Source organism: Hemicordylus capensis, chromosome 2, assembly GCF_027244095.1.
Source record: "Hemicordylus capensis ecotype Gifberg chromosome 2, rHemCap1.1.pri, whole genome shotgun sequence".
Lineage (NCBI taxonomy): Eukaryota > Metazoa > Chordata > Lepidosauria > Squamata > Cordylidae > Hemicordylus > Hemicordylus capensis.
In genome coordinates this window covers 428,159,064-428,178,118 of record NC_069658.1, presented here as the reverse complement: position 1 = coordinate 428,178,118, position 19,055 = coordinate 428,159,064, and the positions used below count along the sequence as shown (strand labels likewise).

The 19,055-nt window shown below is 44.8% G+C and overlaps 1 protein-coding gene across 3 annotated transcripts; it reads right to left on the bottom strand.

The window, feature by feature from the left end:
* Positions 1-295: 295 nt before the first annotated feature.
* On the bottom strand, positions 296-16,891 carry LOC128346363 (keratin, type II cytoskeletal 4-like). 3 transcript variants are annotated; one of them, XM_053299571.1, is made up of 10 exons: positions 16,385-16,891; positions 13,809-14,029; positions 12,147-12,207; positions 10,442-10,537; positions 9,404-9,568; positions 7,788-7,913; positions 5,946-6,166; positions 4,565-4,599; positions 1,434-1,538; positions 296-1,397 (listed from the first exon to the last, which is right to left on the bottom strand). In XM_053299571.1, exons 1-10 carry the CDS (start codon positions 16,889-16,891, stop codon positions 1,279-1,281), a joined length of 1,656 nt encoding a protein of 551 aa, XP_053155546.1. In that variant the 3' UTR covers positions 296-1,278. The 3 variants fall into 3 exon arrangements, with proteins under 3 accessions (XP_053155546.1, XP_053155547.1, XP_053155545.1); XM_053299572.1 differs by having other exon boundaries at positions 296-1,376; XM_053299570.1 differs by having other exon boundaries at positions 296-1,538.
* Between the last annotated feature and the right edge of the window lie 2,164 nt (positions 16,892-19,055).

Below are 19,055 nucleotides of genomic sequence, written 5' to 3'. Positions count from 1 at the left end.
TCCTATGGTGCCATATCCTTTTCCTTCCAAAAAACCTGAGTATCATCATAAGAGCTAATAATTTTTATTTAAACAAACTTCTATGGATTTGATACCAGTTTAACTGGCATGGCTTCCCCTCAAGAATTCTGAGAACTGTAGTTTGGTACAGATCCTGAAAATTTTCTGTAGGTAATCTCTACTCTTGCCTAGGGCCCACACTGAGATGAAATAGTATGCCCTTATATTATTACTATTCCAGCATAAAAGCTTTTGACAAATATCCAGACGACACCAATATTGTCTTAGCTCAGAGTTTAATGAAATACAGTTGGCCATATACCAGAGAAAAGGAAATCTCCACCAAAACTAAAATGAGAAAGAAAAAGGTTTTTAGGGCCATTATCCCACCCAGAAAGCATACTTGAGACACCATCTGGTCAAAGTTAAGCACGTGTAAGTCTTATTTATTTCAAAGGGAGTGATTAATCATGTGCTTAACTCTCCTATTGAATTCAAAGAGATTTAAACGAGCTTCACTTTACCTGGGTTGTGTCCCTATGTTTAGCTGCAGATATTTTACATATGCTGGCAGATAATCACAGAAGAGGACCAGAAAGGATATTCATCTGCATGAATACACAAAAAGCTAAGACTACATTCACATGAACAGTTCCTTTAACTTACGTTATTTCCTGTTCAGGTCTCATTGACAGAAGAATTAGAATGGGGGCAAAACAGCAGAACAAACTATTCTTTAGCCTTTCAGAGAAGCACATGTCCCAACTCTTAAAATTGCTTCCTCACATTAACCTGACCCAACCAGAATAAAACCTTTTCTAGCCCTTGTCAGGGTACCACCTCACTCCACCATCGAGAGAAGGACCATCTCCCTTCTTGAAAGCAGGGGCAAAACATGATTCTCCTTGTAGAGGCTACATGGAAACTGTACTCCTGTACATAAAGGATGTGTGAATGGTACAGAAGTAAGATACACTGTCCTGAATAACCTCTGTAGAATTACTTAATGCTCTTTCCTTTTGTTCATGCAAACACAGCATTAGTATGTTCAATATCTGTTAACCTGACTGGTTCCTGGTCTGTAAATGGTAGCATGAAATGTATCAACAAAGAGTTTAGGGACAAAGTATGCAAGGCATAAAGGGGTTTTGGAAAAATAGGCATAGTGGTCATATTGGATGCAGTTCATTCCTTTGAAGGATGCCAAGGTTGGGTTCTGTGGCTTGGCTGAAATCAGTGATGTTTCTTCATCCAAGGCTGTGTCATCATTGCCTCTGTTTATGGTTTCCTGCTTGAGGACGTGAAGGAGGTGGATGATGTGGTGGTTTTTTTCACAATGGTGCCTCCAGAACCATATCCTCCGGAGCCGGAGCCTCCTCCGGAGCCATATCCTCCCCCTACAGAGCAAGCTCCGATTCCTTTGTTGCACAGACCTCTTCCACTTCCAGAGCTGAAGCCACTAAGACCGCCAGATCCTCCTCCATAGCATAATCCTCCTCCATATCCGCCAGCAGAGGTGCTAGTACCTCCAACTACAGCTGGAAGGGAAGGCAACCAAGGTTGTCACGAGTTTAGTATCATCTAATCTTGCCAACTAAGACCTGGAACTCGTAAACACATCTGTGGTATCATTTCTCTCCTTCAAATACTTTTGGGAGATCCATCTCTATGGCAAAGCCCATCTGTACGAGTGGGTCAGGGATGAAGCTATAATTGAGCGGATGGGTTCAAAGAACCCGGGCTCACCAGCTCCTGAGCCCACCTCCCCAGGTCCACCCCTCTCTTTCTTCATTATCTCCCTCACTCCAGGGGGCTGCTGGGTAGAGGGTTGAACAGGGGCCCTCTCTGCCCTAGCTACACCCCTGGAGTGGGTTTGTATAGTTTTCCACTGAAATGGAAACATATTGCAAAAAAACTTGTGATGGAGGTTCACATGGAGCCTAGTCTCCTGAAGGGACTTCAGTATGGATTTAAATGGTCAAACAAAACCATCAACAAATCATCTTCTTTCTTTATTGCCATGTACAGGGACAAGATATGTTGAATTCACCTTCGTTTGACTCCCTGGGGCTTCACTTGAGCCACAGTTCTCTGAGGAATAAGCTGTGGAATTAACTTCTTGTGTTTTTTGAAGCTGAGGCTGGAACATGGGCTGGGTTGTATGCAGCATTTGTGGCATTGCAGTTGCACAATCACATAAAACAGAAGTTGGATCCCAGCCTACATTCACTCAACTCACATTCCTTACACATGAAGGCTGACTTGTCCTGGGCATTGTAGGCATCACATGGAAGCTGCTTTTCTGGTGGGCCCACATGGCAGCTGACATCTGCAGAGTGGCCTGATCACCTGCATTGCCTCCACCATGTGGAGAGTAGCACCATATGGATCACTCCCATATGGATTCAGCTCATCCACACCACAACCAAACATTCATAGAGACAACTGGCAGTGATGCTGAGCCTCCATGTGCAGGGATAATCCATGTGGTGTGACTCTATCGAGTTTCAATGTGGTATAGTGACTAGAGTGCTGGATTTGGATCGGGGAAGCCAGGTTCAAATTTCCATTCAGCTATGAAGCTTATGAACTGCTTTGGGGGATCATTTGCCCGCATACTGTGTAGTGCCCTGTGATCAGTTTCCGCACCTCTTGTGCTGCTTGTGGGCATTTTTAAAAATTGCCATAGTTCCGCAAGAGTGCTCTTGCACAAATCCCCCATATTGTGAAAATACAGCTGTGTGACACTACAACCATTAAGAACATAAGAACAGCCCTGCTGGATCAGGCCCAAGGCCCATCTAGTCCAGCATCCTGTTTCACACAGTGGCCCACCAGATGCTGCTGGAAGCCACAGGCAGGAGTTGAGGGCATGCCCTCCCTCCTGCTGTTACTCCCCTGCAACTGGTACTCAGAGGCATCCTGCCTTTGAGCCTGGAGGTGGCCCACAGCCCTCCGACTAGTAGCCGTTGTTAGACCTCTCCTCCATGAAGTTATCCAAACCCTTCTTAAGGCCATCCAGCTTGTTGACTGTCACCACATCTTGTGGCAGAGAATTCCGCAAGTGGATTATGCATTGTGTGAAAATGTATTTCCGTTTGTTGGTCCTAGATTTCCTGGCAATCAATTTCATGGGATGACCCCTGGTTCTAGTGTTATTTGAAAGGGAGAAGAATTTCTCTCTATCTACTTTCTCCACACCATGCATGATTTTATAGACCTCTATCATGTCTCCCCGCAGTCGTCTTTTCTCTAAACTAAAAAGCCCCTGGTGTTGTAGTCTTGCCTCATAAGAAAGGTGCTGTAGGCCCCTGATCATCTTGGTTGCCCTCTTCTGCAATGCCCTCTTCTCTTTTCCAGTTCTACAATGTCCTTTTTTAGATGTGGTGACCAGAATTGTGCGCAGTACTCCAAGTGTGGTCGCACCATAGTTTTGTATAAGGGCATTATAATATTAGCCGTTTTATTTTCAGTCCCCTTCCTAATGATCCCTAGCATGGAATTGGCCTTTTTCACAGCTGCCGCACATTGAGTCGACACTTTCAACAAGCTGTCCACCACGACCCCAAGATCCCCCTCCTGGTCAGTCACCGACAGCTCAGATCCCATCAGCGTATACTTGAAGTTGGGGTTTTTCGTCCCAATGTGGACATTGGATATAATGACCCTAGTTTTGCACAGCTGTGTTTGTGTAATTTGGGGGGATTTGCGCAAGAGCACTCTTGTGAAACAATGGCAATTTTAAAAAATGTCTGCAGCAGCATGGGTGGTGTGAAAGTGCCGGCAGGGCACTGTGCAATAAATGGGCCACTATTGTTTGGCCAGTACAATCTCACAGGGTTGTTGGGAGAAAAGTAGATTACAGTGGTGACTCTGCATGAGTCACTCTGCACATTATTTATTTATTTTATTATTATTTATTTGGCACATTTCTATCCTGCTCCATATACAAATCTCTGAGGGGCTGGCTATCCAAAACACAACAATTAAAACATTAACACAATTAAAACAATTTAAAATATAGATAAAAACACTACAACCTTAAACTTTAGAACTATACATTAAAAGCCTGATTGAATAGGTATGTTTTCAGATTTTTCTTAAAAACCTATGAAAATGGTTTCCAACACCTTTCACATGGGCCTTTGCAACATTTAAATCCCTGTCCGATAAACGTCAGTCTCTTCTCAACAAATTCTAAAGCACATTTGAGTTGCACTAACACAGCTGACTTTGCAGTGGCCCAAAACACTTCAGGACAGTGCACAGGAAAATCTCTTGCCTGCCTGCATCCTGCTTCTGCCATGCTTCTTCTGTGCTCACTTTTTAGGGTCCTTATTTAAGAGCTTTGTGCACACCAGCTACACAGCATTTGGCAACAGTCACTGTTGCCAAGAGAGCATTGAAACACACACACAGCTGTGTCCTAGATGGCTCATTGAGGCCAAAGGTATTAGTGGTGCATTGACACATCAGCTCCAGGAGGACATTTATTTGCTATCATGGTAGAGTATAAGATGGGGTCAGTGAAAACAATTAATTATAATGCAGAGTTGCTACTTACAGATGCTCACAGCATTTTGGCACTCTCCAGACATCCTGTAAAGGAAAGAAAGAAACCGGCATTCAGGGAGTGGATCTAATAAGACAGTATTCTTCATTGCAAGGTCCAGGAGCCAGGAGCGGCTCCCATTGGCCCTAAGTGTGGCTCCCTGACTTACTGATTCTTAGACCTGTGTGAAACTTTGGCCAAAAACAAACACACCACACAGCCCCTCTGGCACTCCTTTGCTCACCACTAGTGGGCCTCCTTTGCAGGCAACTGAGGACTCTTAAGCTCCAGTGCCATATTGAAAGGTACACATGGAGCCGTACCGGGAAGTGTAGTCCTTCCCAGCACTTTTGCCATAGAGCTTGGGGAGAGTGTTGAGAAGGACTGCACTTCCCAGTACTCCATGCAGGCCTTCAAAGATGGTGCTGGGGGTTGCCTGGCACTGGGGAAAGCACAGCACTGTGCGGAGGTCAACGTGGTGGGAGATGGCTCTTATATGGAAGGGGTTTTGCCAAAGTGACACCCCCCCCCCGAAAAACTGGGGATAGCACTGCAATAAGGCATTCTTTGTAAAAAGATGCTAGCAATATGCCACAAATATTAACCAATCACGGGATGCTTTGTGACTTTCACTACCAGACACTGATCAGCCAGTGGAAGTCATTGTTAAGCAGTAGAGAGAGCAGATAGGGCTGGACATGGGAGAACCAGGTTCAGCTCCTTGCTTGGTATGAAGTTCACTAAATTGTTTTGGGAAGATGACTCTCTGGGCATGCTCAGAATGCCCTTACATTAAGAATCAGAAACACCTTCCAATCCTTGAAGTTCGAATGTCCCCCTTGCTTAACTCCTGCTGCTCTGCCATGACATTCAGTAATTGCCAAAGCAGCACACTCCACATGATTGATTGATCCACTCCAGCACTGAGTGTAGGGATGACACCAAGGGCAACAATCTGTGCCTGTCCTTGGGACATTTCCCACGCTGCTCCTTCTGTGCTACAGCATCCACTGAGGAGCATGGAAGTCCCCATCAGGACTTGCCCTGCCAGAGTGTAATATCAGCTCTTGACATTTGGGCAGGTTCGTTCTGGGCCTAATCGAAGTCAGGGATCAGCCTTGAAATATGACAACTCAATAATGAAGAAGATAGGGCATCTCTGTGTGTACACTGTGTATATTTTCTCCTCACTGCTGAGTATTCACAGCCCATCCCGACATGTCTGGTCTAGTGAAGAGGGATTCCAAACTGACTTGAGTCTCAGCCCCTCATTTTTAGGATGTAACTACTAGGCTCAGCCAAAGAATGTTTCTGAGTGATTTATAATAAAAACTCCTCTTTTCCTATTGACTTCAGCAAGATGTGCTCCCCTGTTCCGGTGTGTTATGCCCACCTGCTTTCCTCTCCTTCCAGCAGTTTCCTGTAGGTGGAGATTTCCATATCAAGTCCCATCTTGACACTCATCAGCTCTTGATATTCCTTCAAGAGACGGGTCATTTCTTCCTTCGCCTTCTGCAGAGCTTCCTCCAGTTCCGTCAGTTTGTCCCTGGCATCCTTGAGTGCCAGCTCACCTCGCTCCTCAGCTTCTGCAATAGAGGCCTGCAGCTTCTCACACTGCAAGGCAAGATGGACTTGAGATTAGTGAGTCTCAAGGGGAAGAGCTCTGTTCAGTACAATGGCTCCCTAAATTTGCAGGAAACCATGAATGGATTCCATCCATTTCCTAGAGTCTGAGGTCAGGAGGTAACACTTAATCATCAAATAAGACTGCCTGTACAGACAGAACACTGTACCCCACTCTAATACCTCTTGTATAAAGCGTGTGTGTTAGATTCAATGATGTAATCCCATGATTCTACATGGTAAGCTATAGTCAGGACTGTGAATATATTGCAGTTCCACAAGATTGCAGAAAATGTGCACAATGTGATTCTGGATCAGAGGCGCTCTTACCCCTGGACTTTGGGGCCGAAGTCCAGGGCTTCCAGTCCCCCTGGGGCCCCCCAAATCTTCTTTAGGCTGTCCTGGGTAGTGTGGTTTGTGCCCTCAAGAACCTACATGTTAAAAAATGATGCTTAACTTGCAGTGGAGGGGCCTCCAAAAGCCTTTAGGTCCAGGCTCCAAAATTACCTAGGTGCACCTGTGTTCTGGACCTTGAATTCTGCTTCCTGGGAATCTCCTCTTTCTTTTAAACAGGAGCTTCTAGTCCTTATGGCTGCAAATATATGCTTGGAAGTGTGGGATAGTGCCTGCTGAAATCTCAGGAGCCACAAGGGTGGTTGAGTAAGATTTTCAGTGCTTGAAGGCAGGCTTCAGTATGAGGTGGCAGAATTCATGATTTCTTGATGTAGAATATGGATTGCATTAAGCATTGCAGGGGTGTTTTTTTTAGCATCAAGGGCATACCCTCCTAACACATATGCACAGACCCTCCTAACACACATGCTTTGTTAGACAGAATGTCAGCCACTGTCCTAAGCATCTTAGCTTTCTGTAAGAAAGAAAATCAAGCTTCTAGCCCTTATGCCTCCAAAGAGAAGCCAGAAAATATGTTGCCAAAATATGTTGCTAAAATGTCAGGAGTTAGAGTAGGGTTTTGCCCATAGTAACATTTCTAGGGAAATTACACTAGGGATTTGCAAATCAATTCGTGGCCGAATATATTCTACTAAAATCTGGTATAAAATATATTCTACTAAAAGTTTAGGAATTTTTATGTATGGATTCTTGGTTATGAAATAACTTCTTCACAGGGTTTCCCTATTCCGTTCTTCATAGGGATTCCCTTCTACATAGAGATTCCTTCTTCACGGGGAATATCTTCTTCATAGGGATTCCTATGAAGAAGACATTTCAAAACCGAGAATCCACAACACATAAAAATTCCTAAAATTTTACCCCTTTGCCCGGTTCCCTTGGGGGTTGGGTGGCAGTTGGTACCCAAGTTGGTTCCCTTGGGGGTTGGGTGGCAGTTGGGTGGCAGTTGGGTCCTGCCACCCAACCCATGTTGGTGCCCCTTAGCCCTTAAAAATTAGCAAAATTGATTCAAATTCAAATTGAATTGAATCAAATTCAAATTTAATCAACCCCGATTCGAGCTCAGCAGATTCGAGCTCGAATTGAATCAGGCTGATTCGATTTGAACTCAAATTGAATTGCAAAAATCAATTCACACACACACACACACACTCAGCACACACTCCTGGTTAATCCTGCAAAAACTCATTCACCTCACCTGCTTCTTCACATTGTCTATTTCAGATCGTAGCCTTTGAATCATTCGGTTCAGCTCAGAGATCTCAGCCTTAGTGTCTCGTAGGTTGTCACCATGTATTCCAGCTGATGCCTGCAACTCTTCATACTGATATGATTAAAAAAGGATAAAAGTTAACATGTTGCAATGTCTGGCAAGAACATTGCTTGTAACATGCCTCATTCAAGTACCGGCTGAGGTTCCACCAAGCCCTCTGATATGCTTAGAAGGTTCTGTCCCAAAGAGGAAGGGACTGAAGCCACAGAGCAGTGCTGGATAGACTGTCATAAGTAAAAGCTGGCCTGCCTGCACTTTCTGAAACAGACCATGCATCTGCCAGTGTATCACTGGCCACTTTCTGCTGGCCTGCCAAGTACTCTCTAGTCTCTGGGTTTCTCTACAAAGAATGCTGAGCTACATGGATCTTGATCTGAATCAGAAGGCACTTCTTTTGATCTTATTTCTATTTCAATTTTTATTCCATTGAACAATCCATACAAATATGGATTAACCAAACCTATAAGACAATTCTACAGCAGAGGAAAGGGGTTACTAATTACAACATTCTGTGTAGCATAAAATGCTTTTAAAATACCTCCATCTTTCTTCAAATATATTCACATTACAGATCCCTTGATTACAGATCCCTTGGTCGACCCAAATGGGCCATGTTCATTTGATCAATACAGCCAGATCTCATCACTGGATATATCATGCCCTTAACTTATGGATGTGTTTTGTCTTACAATAGGTTATTCATTTACATCCTAACTCAGGAGTTCCCAACTTGTGGTTCTCCAGATGCTGCTGAACTACAACTCCCATCATCCCCAGCTACAATTTACTGTCACTGGGGATTATGGAAGTTATAGTTCAGCAGCATCAGGAATACCACAGGTTGGGAACCCCTGTCTTAACTGATAAGAGATTCTGAGGATACACTCTGGCTCTTTCAACTTAAAAGACATTCCTGGACCATGAGGACTCTAGTAGAAATAATGCAGACAGCACATCCCAGGTTTAGTATATTGCCTTGTGTGCATTTGGCATTCCCCAAGAACAAATGCCATGTCACATGACAGACATCACATCTGTGTTTGTGGAATTGAGGGGATTTTGCTCATGGTTGGAAAGCGTTAGGAATGTATTTATTTATTGTTATTTTATTGTTAAATTCATACCCCGCCTTTCATTAAGAAAATCCCAAGGTGGCTCACAATAAAGTTTAAAAACAAGAGTATAAAACAAAGATACATTAAAACATTGAGCTAAAAAAATATAAAAACAAATCTAATTTTTAAAAATCAAAAAATCAAAACACAAGCATAAAAACAGTACAAAATACAAGAAGCAGCAGCATAGACAATCGTATAAAAGCCTGGGTAAAAAGCCACAATTTGACATGCTTTCTAAAAACTGCGATGGAGACTGAGGAGCGGATACCCACTGGGGGAGCATTCCAGAGTCTGGGGGCAGCAACAGAGAAGGCCCTGTCCCCAGTGCACAATAACCTGGCCTCCCTTATTGTCAGCACCCGGACCAGAGCCCCCTCAGATGACCTTGTCAAGGTCATTAGGAATTCAGGCCTGAAAACGCACCTTGCAATGGTACCATGATTCTGCTTCTGTTCGGCTCTTCTGGGCAATCTCTTCATACTGAGCTTTGACCTCTGCAATGATGCTGTCCAAGTCTAGGTTTCGGTTATTGTCCATTTGAAGCACAACAGAGGTGTCGGAAACGGTCTGCTGCATCTGGCTCAGTTCCTGCAAAAAAGATTCAGACATTGGCTTAGCCATGGCTCCGCCCCCCCATACATATTCATCTCGACTTACCTCCCCCCCACCCACCCTGCCTACAACAGATATATATTATTTGCTTATTTCTTCTGAGGTGACTATCAGCAGTAGAAGTCCACATATTGGCACACCTAAAAGGGTCGGCTGCTCTCCTTAATATTATATGTAACACCTTCTAGCATCCAAAAATGGCTTCTAGAGCTTTCCCTAATAGGCAGCTTTACTGTGACAGGAAGTGCCTAAAGTTAGGTTGTTTTGAGCCCTGCACCAAAGTGTAACTTTTTGAGAAGCATATAATGCCAGTAACTGCAAACAGTCAGGAGCAAAGCTGAATAATGTGATTGGCTGGATGAATCTTCTGTTGCTGTCCTGATGTCACTGTAAATGGTCACCTCATGTGAACACCCCCACCCCCGCAGCCCAAGTATAGCAAAGCTGCTTTCAGTCACCATTTGGAAAAGCTTCTGCTGCCTCAGTCATGAGGACGGGGATGAGTGATGACACAAAAGCAAGGGGCTATTATTATTAACAGAAGAATTAGTTGTCATGATTATATACTAGCCAAACAACATGGACGTATCGTGTCAAAGGGTGTGCTTGCGTGGGTGCACACATGCACATTATGCAGTGCAACTTTCATGTGCTAGAGACACATTGCACCGCCTCCTGGATCCCTGTCAGTGGGAGCTAGGCTACCCAGGATCAAGGATAATAGGCACCTTTTGTTCTCACTACTGCAACGTGTGAATGGCAACCATGTTTTAATGAGGTAGAATGTAAAGGGGAAAGCACCATCCAGTATTCAGGCAGGTGTCCCCAGAGAACAGCAAGGCTTCTTACCGCTTCACATAGACATCTCTGGAAGTTGATTTCATCTGTCAAAGCTTCCAGCTTTGCCTGCAGTTCTACTTTGTTCATGTAAGCAGCGTCCACATCCTAAAGAGAGCAGAGGAGCATTCAGCCTTATGTGGACAGTGATGGAGATAATGAGGCTTTTGATTCTCCTAAATGATGATCTGCCTGATGTAATGCATCTTACCACCACAGCAAAGGTACTAGGAACACTCTCCTGTTAAATACTAGTGAAATGCCTGTAAAATAGGCAAATTGGAAGGCAATGATGGTAGAGAGTTCTAGCTTCTTTATCTCCTTCCAAGACCCATCTATTTCATCCTGAGGGGAATGTCCTCACTTAGACCCTGCAGTTAGCCTCAGTCAGCCTCTAATGCAGGCCTGCTCAACTTAGGCCCTCCAGCTGTTTTTGAACTACAACTCCCATAATCCCCAGCCTCAGAGGCCAATAGCCAGGGATTATGGGAATTGTAGGCCAACATCTGCAGAAGGGCCAAAGTTGAGCAGCTCTGCTCTAATGGGAACCCTGACCACATCAACATTGGTCTCCTCCTCCTCCAGTGGCTGGGGAAGAGTAAATATTACCAGCTTCCTAGAGCATCTAATTTATTCCAATCACCACCATTTTATAAAAGCTTCTAAAATAGTGATGGTGTCCTAGATTGTCTAGTTTCTTTCAGGCAGCACCATCCAAATTGACACTAGGAAACTGATGCCAGCTCTTAGAGAAACAGAAGGAGTGAACACTGATGAGGTGGCAGTGCAACAGAGGATGCATGTCAGGGGCAGACATAGCTGAGTAGCAAGGAATCAGAACAATGGGGGCAAGGTGCTATAGCTCTGACTATATGGTGCACAAATTAGGGATGTGCACGGAACTGGTTTGGAGGCCCTTTATCGGCCTCTGAACTGGTTCAAAGAACCGTGAACATATCGGAGACTTCCAGTCATATCCGGACAACGGGGTTAATGGGGTGGCAGGGAGGTACACTGCTGCCACTATGGGCTTTGACAAAAATGGACGCCTGTGGGGGGAAAGCGGTGGGAGGGGTAAGTGCACTCTCCTCCGCTCTTAAAGCAGCACCCCCGCTGCCTTCAAGCCTTCCTCACACGGTTCCATGCACATCCCTAACAAAGAGCTGCATCTCTCCCCACCCTCCCAGAAAGTTGTCCCTTTCAGCACCTCCTGAATCTTATCAGCCACCTCCCTCCTCCCAATCTCTTCCCGAAAAGAAGTGCAGCATTGGAGACACCTGCACAGAGCATGGGAGAGAGCCCCACCTAGCTCTCTGCTGCTTCCACCTTCACAGGTGCTGTATTATATTAGTGTGAGGGGGATTTAAAATATGTAATCCAAAACTCAATCAAAACTCTTGGATTGAGTTGAATAATCATAAGGGGGACTGTACCTAGCAATTCCCCTTGGCTTTGCTATATGCTGCAAAGATCAACATTACCATGAAAAGATGTGTATAGCAATGGCCACTTTGTTAGCCCCACTCCGTAGCCAGTCACCACATTACATCACTATTACCCCAAGATGCATTACTTCAGAAGTAAGCAATGGCTGGGCTTGAGTATAAAAAACACCTGCTACATCTCCTACAGACTGATGGAGTGGAATGCAATGGCCACTTTCGACCTCTTCTCCCCACTACCCATCACCACCACCAAAGGGTACTGAAACATTTACCTTTTTCAAGAGCACAAAGTCATTCTCTGCAGCAGTGCGCTTGTTGATTTCTTCTTCGTATCTGGTTAAAGTAAGGAAAAAATATCCAGTTTCATTATTTCTGCCTTTTCACCTTCACAGTCCCTGTTGTATAACCTTTCTTCATGGCTGCTGTTTTGTGTGTTTTTTCCATTCATAATCTCTTGTGTCCTTCATTCTTCCATATTTCTCAATTCTTAATGAAAACATTCAACATTCTTTAACCCCCCAAATCTTGAAAGCAAGATATATTATTGAAATAAGCAAGACATGCAAATATGCTTATTCTTCCATTATCTAATCTGATTATAGAATCAAAAATGTCTTTATTCCAATTTTGATCCAGATTGGGGGAAGGGATTGGTTTCCTTGATTCTAACTCATCTTAATAATCAAAACACCTTCTATCAGATCTTTGCTTGGCATGTAAGTGTGAGAGAGTGAGGCTAATCCCTTGAATCCTTTTGTGGGTTTCTTGGCATTCCAAGTAATGACTCACATATTGTTCTTCATGGTTTCCATTTGTTTGATTCTCACTTCTAGCAGGATGCATTCCACATTCTTTGGTGCCAGCCAAACAAAGATGTTGTTGAATACCACTTATTAATTGCATAGTTTTCAGCTGTACCTATTTACCTATTTTGAGTGTTGTATGCTAGTTTCTGGTGTGCACCAAATTTGCACCTTAATTATGTCTAAGTGTATCTACCAAATGGATCTCTTTTATTTTGTAGAATAGAAGACTGGCTTTCTTGCTAAACTGCAAGATCTAGCAACTTGAAATGCTTACTATCTATAGCATTGCCTTTCAATGTTACTGGAGGTCAAGGAGTACCATATTAAACAATGAAAAGCATACCATTTGACGTACCTAAATATAAAACCATACATTTCAAAGATATGAGTTGGAAATCAACCATTGTAACAATTTTGCCTTAGCCATCAGCTGAAATGAACATTAAAGTACAAAAAGTACAAAGAACACAACTATGTGATTTGACAATATTGTAAAATATAGCTCTAAACAGATACTTTTGACATAAAGCAAGATGAACCATGCCCTGACATAGCCCAAGTATGACAGTGCAGCCGATTATCCAATGCAATGTAGTGGGTACACTGGAAATTCCAGGGTTCAGATCCCTGCTCAGCCATAAAGGTCAGTGAGTGAACTTGGGAAAGTCATTGCCCCTCAGACTGACCTACCTCACAGGGCAGCTGTGAGCAGATAATGGGATAATCCTTTTATAATCAACTTTCTACTCAGAATGCCCTATCAAATTGGATGGTGGGAAGAGTCATTGGTCTTTGTGGAAGTTGCTTGCTTATGCCATTTGCTTTTCACCAGTCTGTGATGGGGTGCTCTCTTAGTGCTCTATCATATATTAACTTTTCTCTTAGATATTAACCACATAGTGGTATACAAGCACGCACAATATTTGCACATTATGATCTGTACCTAAGTTGCATGTCATTTCCTACCCACCAAAGTGCTTTCTGTGTGTAGAAAATTGGCCCTGTCAAGGGTAGCTATTCTCATCTCACGGACCCTAGAAGGTTTCTGATGTTTTTCTAACAAAGTCCTTTTGATTTCAGAAAGGAAGAGGATTTAGTTAACATCACTTTGGTTTAAGATTCCCTTACTTGTTCTTGTAATCCTCCACAAGGTCTTGGAAGTTTTTAAGCTCTGAATCCAACCCTCTCCGCTCATTCTGAAGACAATCCTGCTGTCTCCGAAGGTTGGCAATATACACATCATAAAGCTGGTCAAGGTTCTTTTGACCAGTGCCAGTTCCTTGACCCTGTTCTTGCAAGAGTCTCCACTTGGTCTCCAAAACTTTATTCTGCTGCTCTAGAAAACGGACCTACACCAAGAAAAGAAGAGAAGTAGGATCAGACAGAAAATATTAAGTGACCATGTGCCCCAACAAGGATAGTCATGGGTTATCTAGTATTTGCTCAAGTAAATCACTGGTTGCATACCTTTCAAGGACATATTGGCCTAGTACACTTCAGAGGGAAGGTGAGATCAGCAAAAATCCTCCACCTCATGGAAATGCCCATGCTGCTTTATTCTAGAATGCAGCATTTGCATTCATGCTTCCTTTACTGCTCTGTGTTACTTAGGATGCCAGCCACTGTTCCTATTTTGTTCCTATTATTGTCTTTTGTATTTTTAAAAATGCTGTTTGAATGAGCTTGTAGAGTTGTCATACTCAGGTTTCAGTTACCTCCCCTCTGCCTCTAGAAGTTACATCTCTGAGGATGGCGATAACAATAGAGATCCTTTGTCTCAACTACATGGTGCCTCAGGAGGCACTATATACCAGGCAAGATGCGCCACTATATATTTATATAGAGAACATTTCAGATGCTGCAACTGGCAAGATTCCTTTGAGCTGTTGGAAATATAGCATGCAAGGCAGTTTATGTTCTTCTAGTATGTCTTCATCACACGAAGAAACATTGTCTGTTTTTTTAAATCAGTGCAGGGCAGACTATTGCAGGATACATCAATACAGCATACCTCAGGAAGAGGAGTGCTTTCAGCAATATACAACGGTAGGGAAGGGATGCTAAAGCAGTAGCTGTTACGGTGACAACACAAGGTGACAGCACAAGTTAACAGGCACAAGGTGAATGTTTCCTCTTTCATTTGTGAAAGTTTGGAGGGTATGCAAAGGTTGGAGGGTTTCACCTTGAGGGTTGCAGGGAGGGCTGCATGAGCCACAGAGCAAAGGGTCAACAAACCTCTTCCTCCACCACCAGCAAAAATACTTCCCCTGCTATTTGAAAGCCCATTTTACATCATTCCACAAATGGCCTGCCCCACCCTTAACATCTTCCACAGTAGAAACCGTAGCCAACAGCCTGGCTTACAAAGCACATGTGCAGCAAAGCCAGTACACACACATTTGCTTCATTCCAGAGTAAAGTATCTTGCATGGGGGGCAATTTCCACTGCTCTCCCCTTCCCTCTGAAGAGCTCTGGGCCTCTGAAAAATATGCCCCCGAGGGTCATGCAGCCCTCAGGGACATGTTCGGGGGGGGTCACAGTGTGCCTCAGAGCAAAGGGGAAATGTCAAAAATCACCCCCTCCATACGAATGCCCACAATGCTTTACTTTGGAACACAATGAATGCATGCACACTTCTTTTGCTACACATGCACTTCATAAGTCAAAATGTTGGCCACTATTTTGCTCCTCCTTGTATTCACCAGGATACACTTGTTTCCTGGAGCTGAGAATATATCCCCTGCCTGTCTTAAAATGAGGGAAGCACAGCTATTTGGGGGATATTGAAAAGAATCTGGGCACACTCTTTATATTGCTGTGCTCCTAAATAACTGAAACCATAGCAACAGGGACTCTAGTCTGTCTGGGATCCTTTTGGTGGAGTTCTTAACATGACCATTAATCCAGCCTTGCCTACTGCTGTTGCAGCTTCGTTCGCCATAGACCCCACTCACAGATTCCTCTATTAACACTTGGACACCTCTCCTTCCAGACTCTCCTATTCATTCTGTCCCTCCCACTGCCCTGCCCACAAAACAGAGCAACTTCAAGCTGCATATTCTGCATTGCAGCCTCTTACTCATCCCCTAAGATCTTTGAGTCCCGACCCAACAGCTTAAGAAAAGCAACACGGAAATGGATGAGGAAAGGTAATTGGCAAGAGTGGGGATCTGTTGCATTATCACTGCACGTGAACTCTCTTAGAGGGTCAGGTGTGCGTAATATCCAGTTGAGATAGAGACACAGCTGCTTCACTAAATTATAGTGCCCGAGATTCTTTGGTGCAGAGAGCTAGGTCAGATACAACTGGTATAAATATTTATAATGAACTTATGCCCTTCAAGGGCTTTCTTTCCATTCTAATCTGTTCCTATTTATTTGAATATCCCAAAAGCAACATGTGACCCCCTTGGGAGCCTCATTTGGCCATCCTGACATAGGTATAAGTACAGTTTCAATATAATATCCTGTATTTTCTCTTGCTTTGAGAGTTTGTCACCAAAAACATAGACGTAAATTTCATAGCAAGCTTTAAAACTCCATTGTTCCTGTCTTGAAATGCCTTGTAAAAAAAAACAAAACAGGCCAGATCTTACAGGTAATACTCCTTAAATTATCCTCATTACAAAAAAGAAAAGTCAAGCGAGAGAAAATAAATTCTTCAAACTAGCCTAACCTTTAATGCTCTTGGGGGTCACCTCACCTTGTCAATGAAGGAGGCAAATTTGTTGTTGAGCGTCTTGATCTGCTCCGTCTCTTCTGACCTCACTTTTTGGATCTCGGGGTCTATCTCCAGATTGAGGGGCTGCAGGAGGCTCTGGTTGATGGTCACTTCTTTGATGCCCCCGGGTGGGCAGACTGGAAATCCAGGGCCGCCTGTACCATCAAATCCTCCTCCGAACCCTCCACCAAACCCTCCACCAAAGCCACTGCCCACTCCAAAGCCTCCACCCCCTCGGCCACAGGTACCAAAACCACCACCAAAGCCACCACCACCAAAGCCACCAATGGAGATTTTTTTGTTGCCCCCTAGATTATATAGGCTCCTGCTGCCGAAACCACCACCTCCGCTGCCACCACGGACGGAGCATCCACGGGTCGTGGAAACAGTGTTGAAGCCAACTTTGTTCCCACCCCCGAAACAAGCAGAGCTGGAGCTGAAGTTCCTGTTCCCTCCTCCAATGCTAAGAGCACAAGACTGGCGAGACATGACTGCAGGAGAAGTTGTCGTGGTGGTGGTGGTAGTAGTAGGGATATTGCTGAGGAAGAGTTCCCAGTAGTGAAGCTGAGGCCCCTCTGAGAGAGAGGGCAAAAATCTACCTTTTTATCTGTGCAGGGAGTTGGCTGGGTGACAGGGGAGTGGAGAATAAAGTGCTCATTTTTTATTGTATTCCTGAGCTTAGGTGTGCTTGGCACCCTCCCTCTTACCCTATGCCAGAAACTGACCTTCCCTGAAACACACCCCGAAGAGCTGAAGAACCCGCAACATGACAGTGAACTCTTGACAACCCCAGATTACCTGTATCACCCTCCTGTCAGCTAAGACCAACTTTCTCTAAGAGCCTTCCCTGAACGACAGGGCATGACAGGTTCCCTTGACATTCTTTTGCTCAGAAGGGAGAATAATCCCCTGGCTAAGATATCCCATCCCTCCCTTTCTCAAACCTGATGGCAGATGGTTCCTTTCAGAGGGCTCCAAGGTAACCCTCTGACACGCACAGTTCAGCAAAATCCACACCCACGATTGCGCCATCTATCTCAACATTTCTTCATGGAATAAAAGAAATAAATCCAACATAAAATCTGACTTTGGAGTTTCCCAAGGAAAAAAAAGTGTCTCAGTTCTGGGTGGAAATCCCAAAGAAGTTACAGTATCCCAGCCAGGGGGGTGGAGCTTGAAGACAGCAGGGTCCACTCCTGGGTCCTGCAAGGCATACATTTTTCTCCTGCCCTTCCCCCTTTGGTTGTCACAACAATCAATCTCTTTGTATTTATTTTTAAATGCACACCCCATGAAAAAACTGAAAGTGGCTAAAATGAATTCAGTTCAGTTTTATTTCTCTGTCAGCCATAAGTCAAGCAAGTGAATCAGAAATGACACAACAACCCTGTGAGGTAGGCTAGGCTAAACCGAGTGACTGGCCCATTTCACTCACTGAGCGTAATGGCGAGTGAAGGATTTGGACCCAGTTCTCTCTGGTCCAGCATAATCCGTACACTGACTCTCCCACACTATAGATCACTTGCATATGCTCTGTTCACAGAGACACAGTAAGGTTGTTCACACGACATGGGCTGGTTGGGTAAAATTCCTTCTACTCAAACAGCCCGTGTTGTCTGGGAGATTGGGAAGTCTCCCAACCCAGCAGCTACAGCCCAAAATCTTCTATCAGAGATGTACCTAGGTAATTTTGGAAACTGGACCTAAAGGCCTTTTGAGCCTGCCCACCCCTGCCCCCTGCTGCAAGTTAAGCATCATCCCCCTACACACACACTGTGACACACACAGTATTTTTAACACGTGGGTTCAGGGGCGGAGCCACCATTAGGCAAACAGGTTCAAAGAACCTGGGCTGTGCCATATTAGGGACATGCCCCCGCGTCTGACGTGTGGCCCCGTTTGGAGCCAAAATCGGCCCACACTGCATTGGCAACATGGCCGGAGCAACTCTCCCTGCCTTAAAGGCAGCAAGAGCCGCTCCTGGTCCCGCTGCCAACGCAGCAGGGCTGATCAATCTCCCTCCCAAATGGGGCCACGTGGCCCTGTTTAGGAGTGAGATCGGCCTGCACTGTATTGGCAGCGTGAGCCGATCTCCTTTCCAAATGGGGCCGTGTGGCCCCGTTTGGAAGGGAGACCACGCCCCCGCGCCTGACATCAGATGCAGGGGCATGGCTAGCCGGGTGTGTCTGACGTCAGACGTGGGGGGCGGGGCAAGGGGGCTGTGGTGGTGGCTGCACATGGGGTGCCCCCAGCCTGTCTCCGCTCCGACGTGGGTTCTTGAGGACACAAACAGCAACTGAACTCACAAGAATATAAGAATAAAAAACAGATATATTTATGCAAATATGCACTAGCAGAAACATTTCAACACACAACGTAACATATCCCCATCTCACATACTTCTTTCCCCCACTCCCCCGCTTTGTCTCTAAAGCAGAAGTCACGCTTGGCCTCCCGGCACAGGTCAGAGTTACTCTTGGCCGCCTGGCACAACATGGACCAGCGGTGTGATACAGAGACCACACCACCCAGGACAGACTAAAGAGGATTTGGGGTCTCCAGGGAGTGTGGAGGCCCTGGACTTCAGCCCGGAAGGTCAGGCTAAGTGCACCTCTGTCTGTTACCTGGGCAAAAAGTGAGGTAGGGCGGGAAA

Coding starts and splice junctions, on each gene's coding strand:
- LOC128346363 (XM_053299570.1), bottom strand. CDS start 16,891: ATGTCTCGCCAGTCTTGTGCTCTTAGCATTGGAGGAGGGAACAGGAAC. Junction 10,538..12,146: donor ACTTTGTGCTCTTGAAAAAG/GTAAATGTTTCA, acceptor TGCTCTCTTTAG/GATGTGGACGCTGCTTACAT. Junction 9,569..10,441: donor AGAGATGTCTATGTGAAGCG/GTAAGAAGCCTT, acceptor TCTTTTTTGCAG/GAACTGAGCCAGATGCAGCA.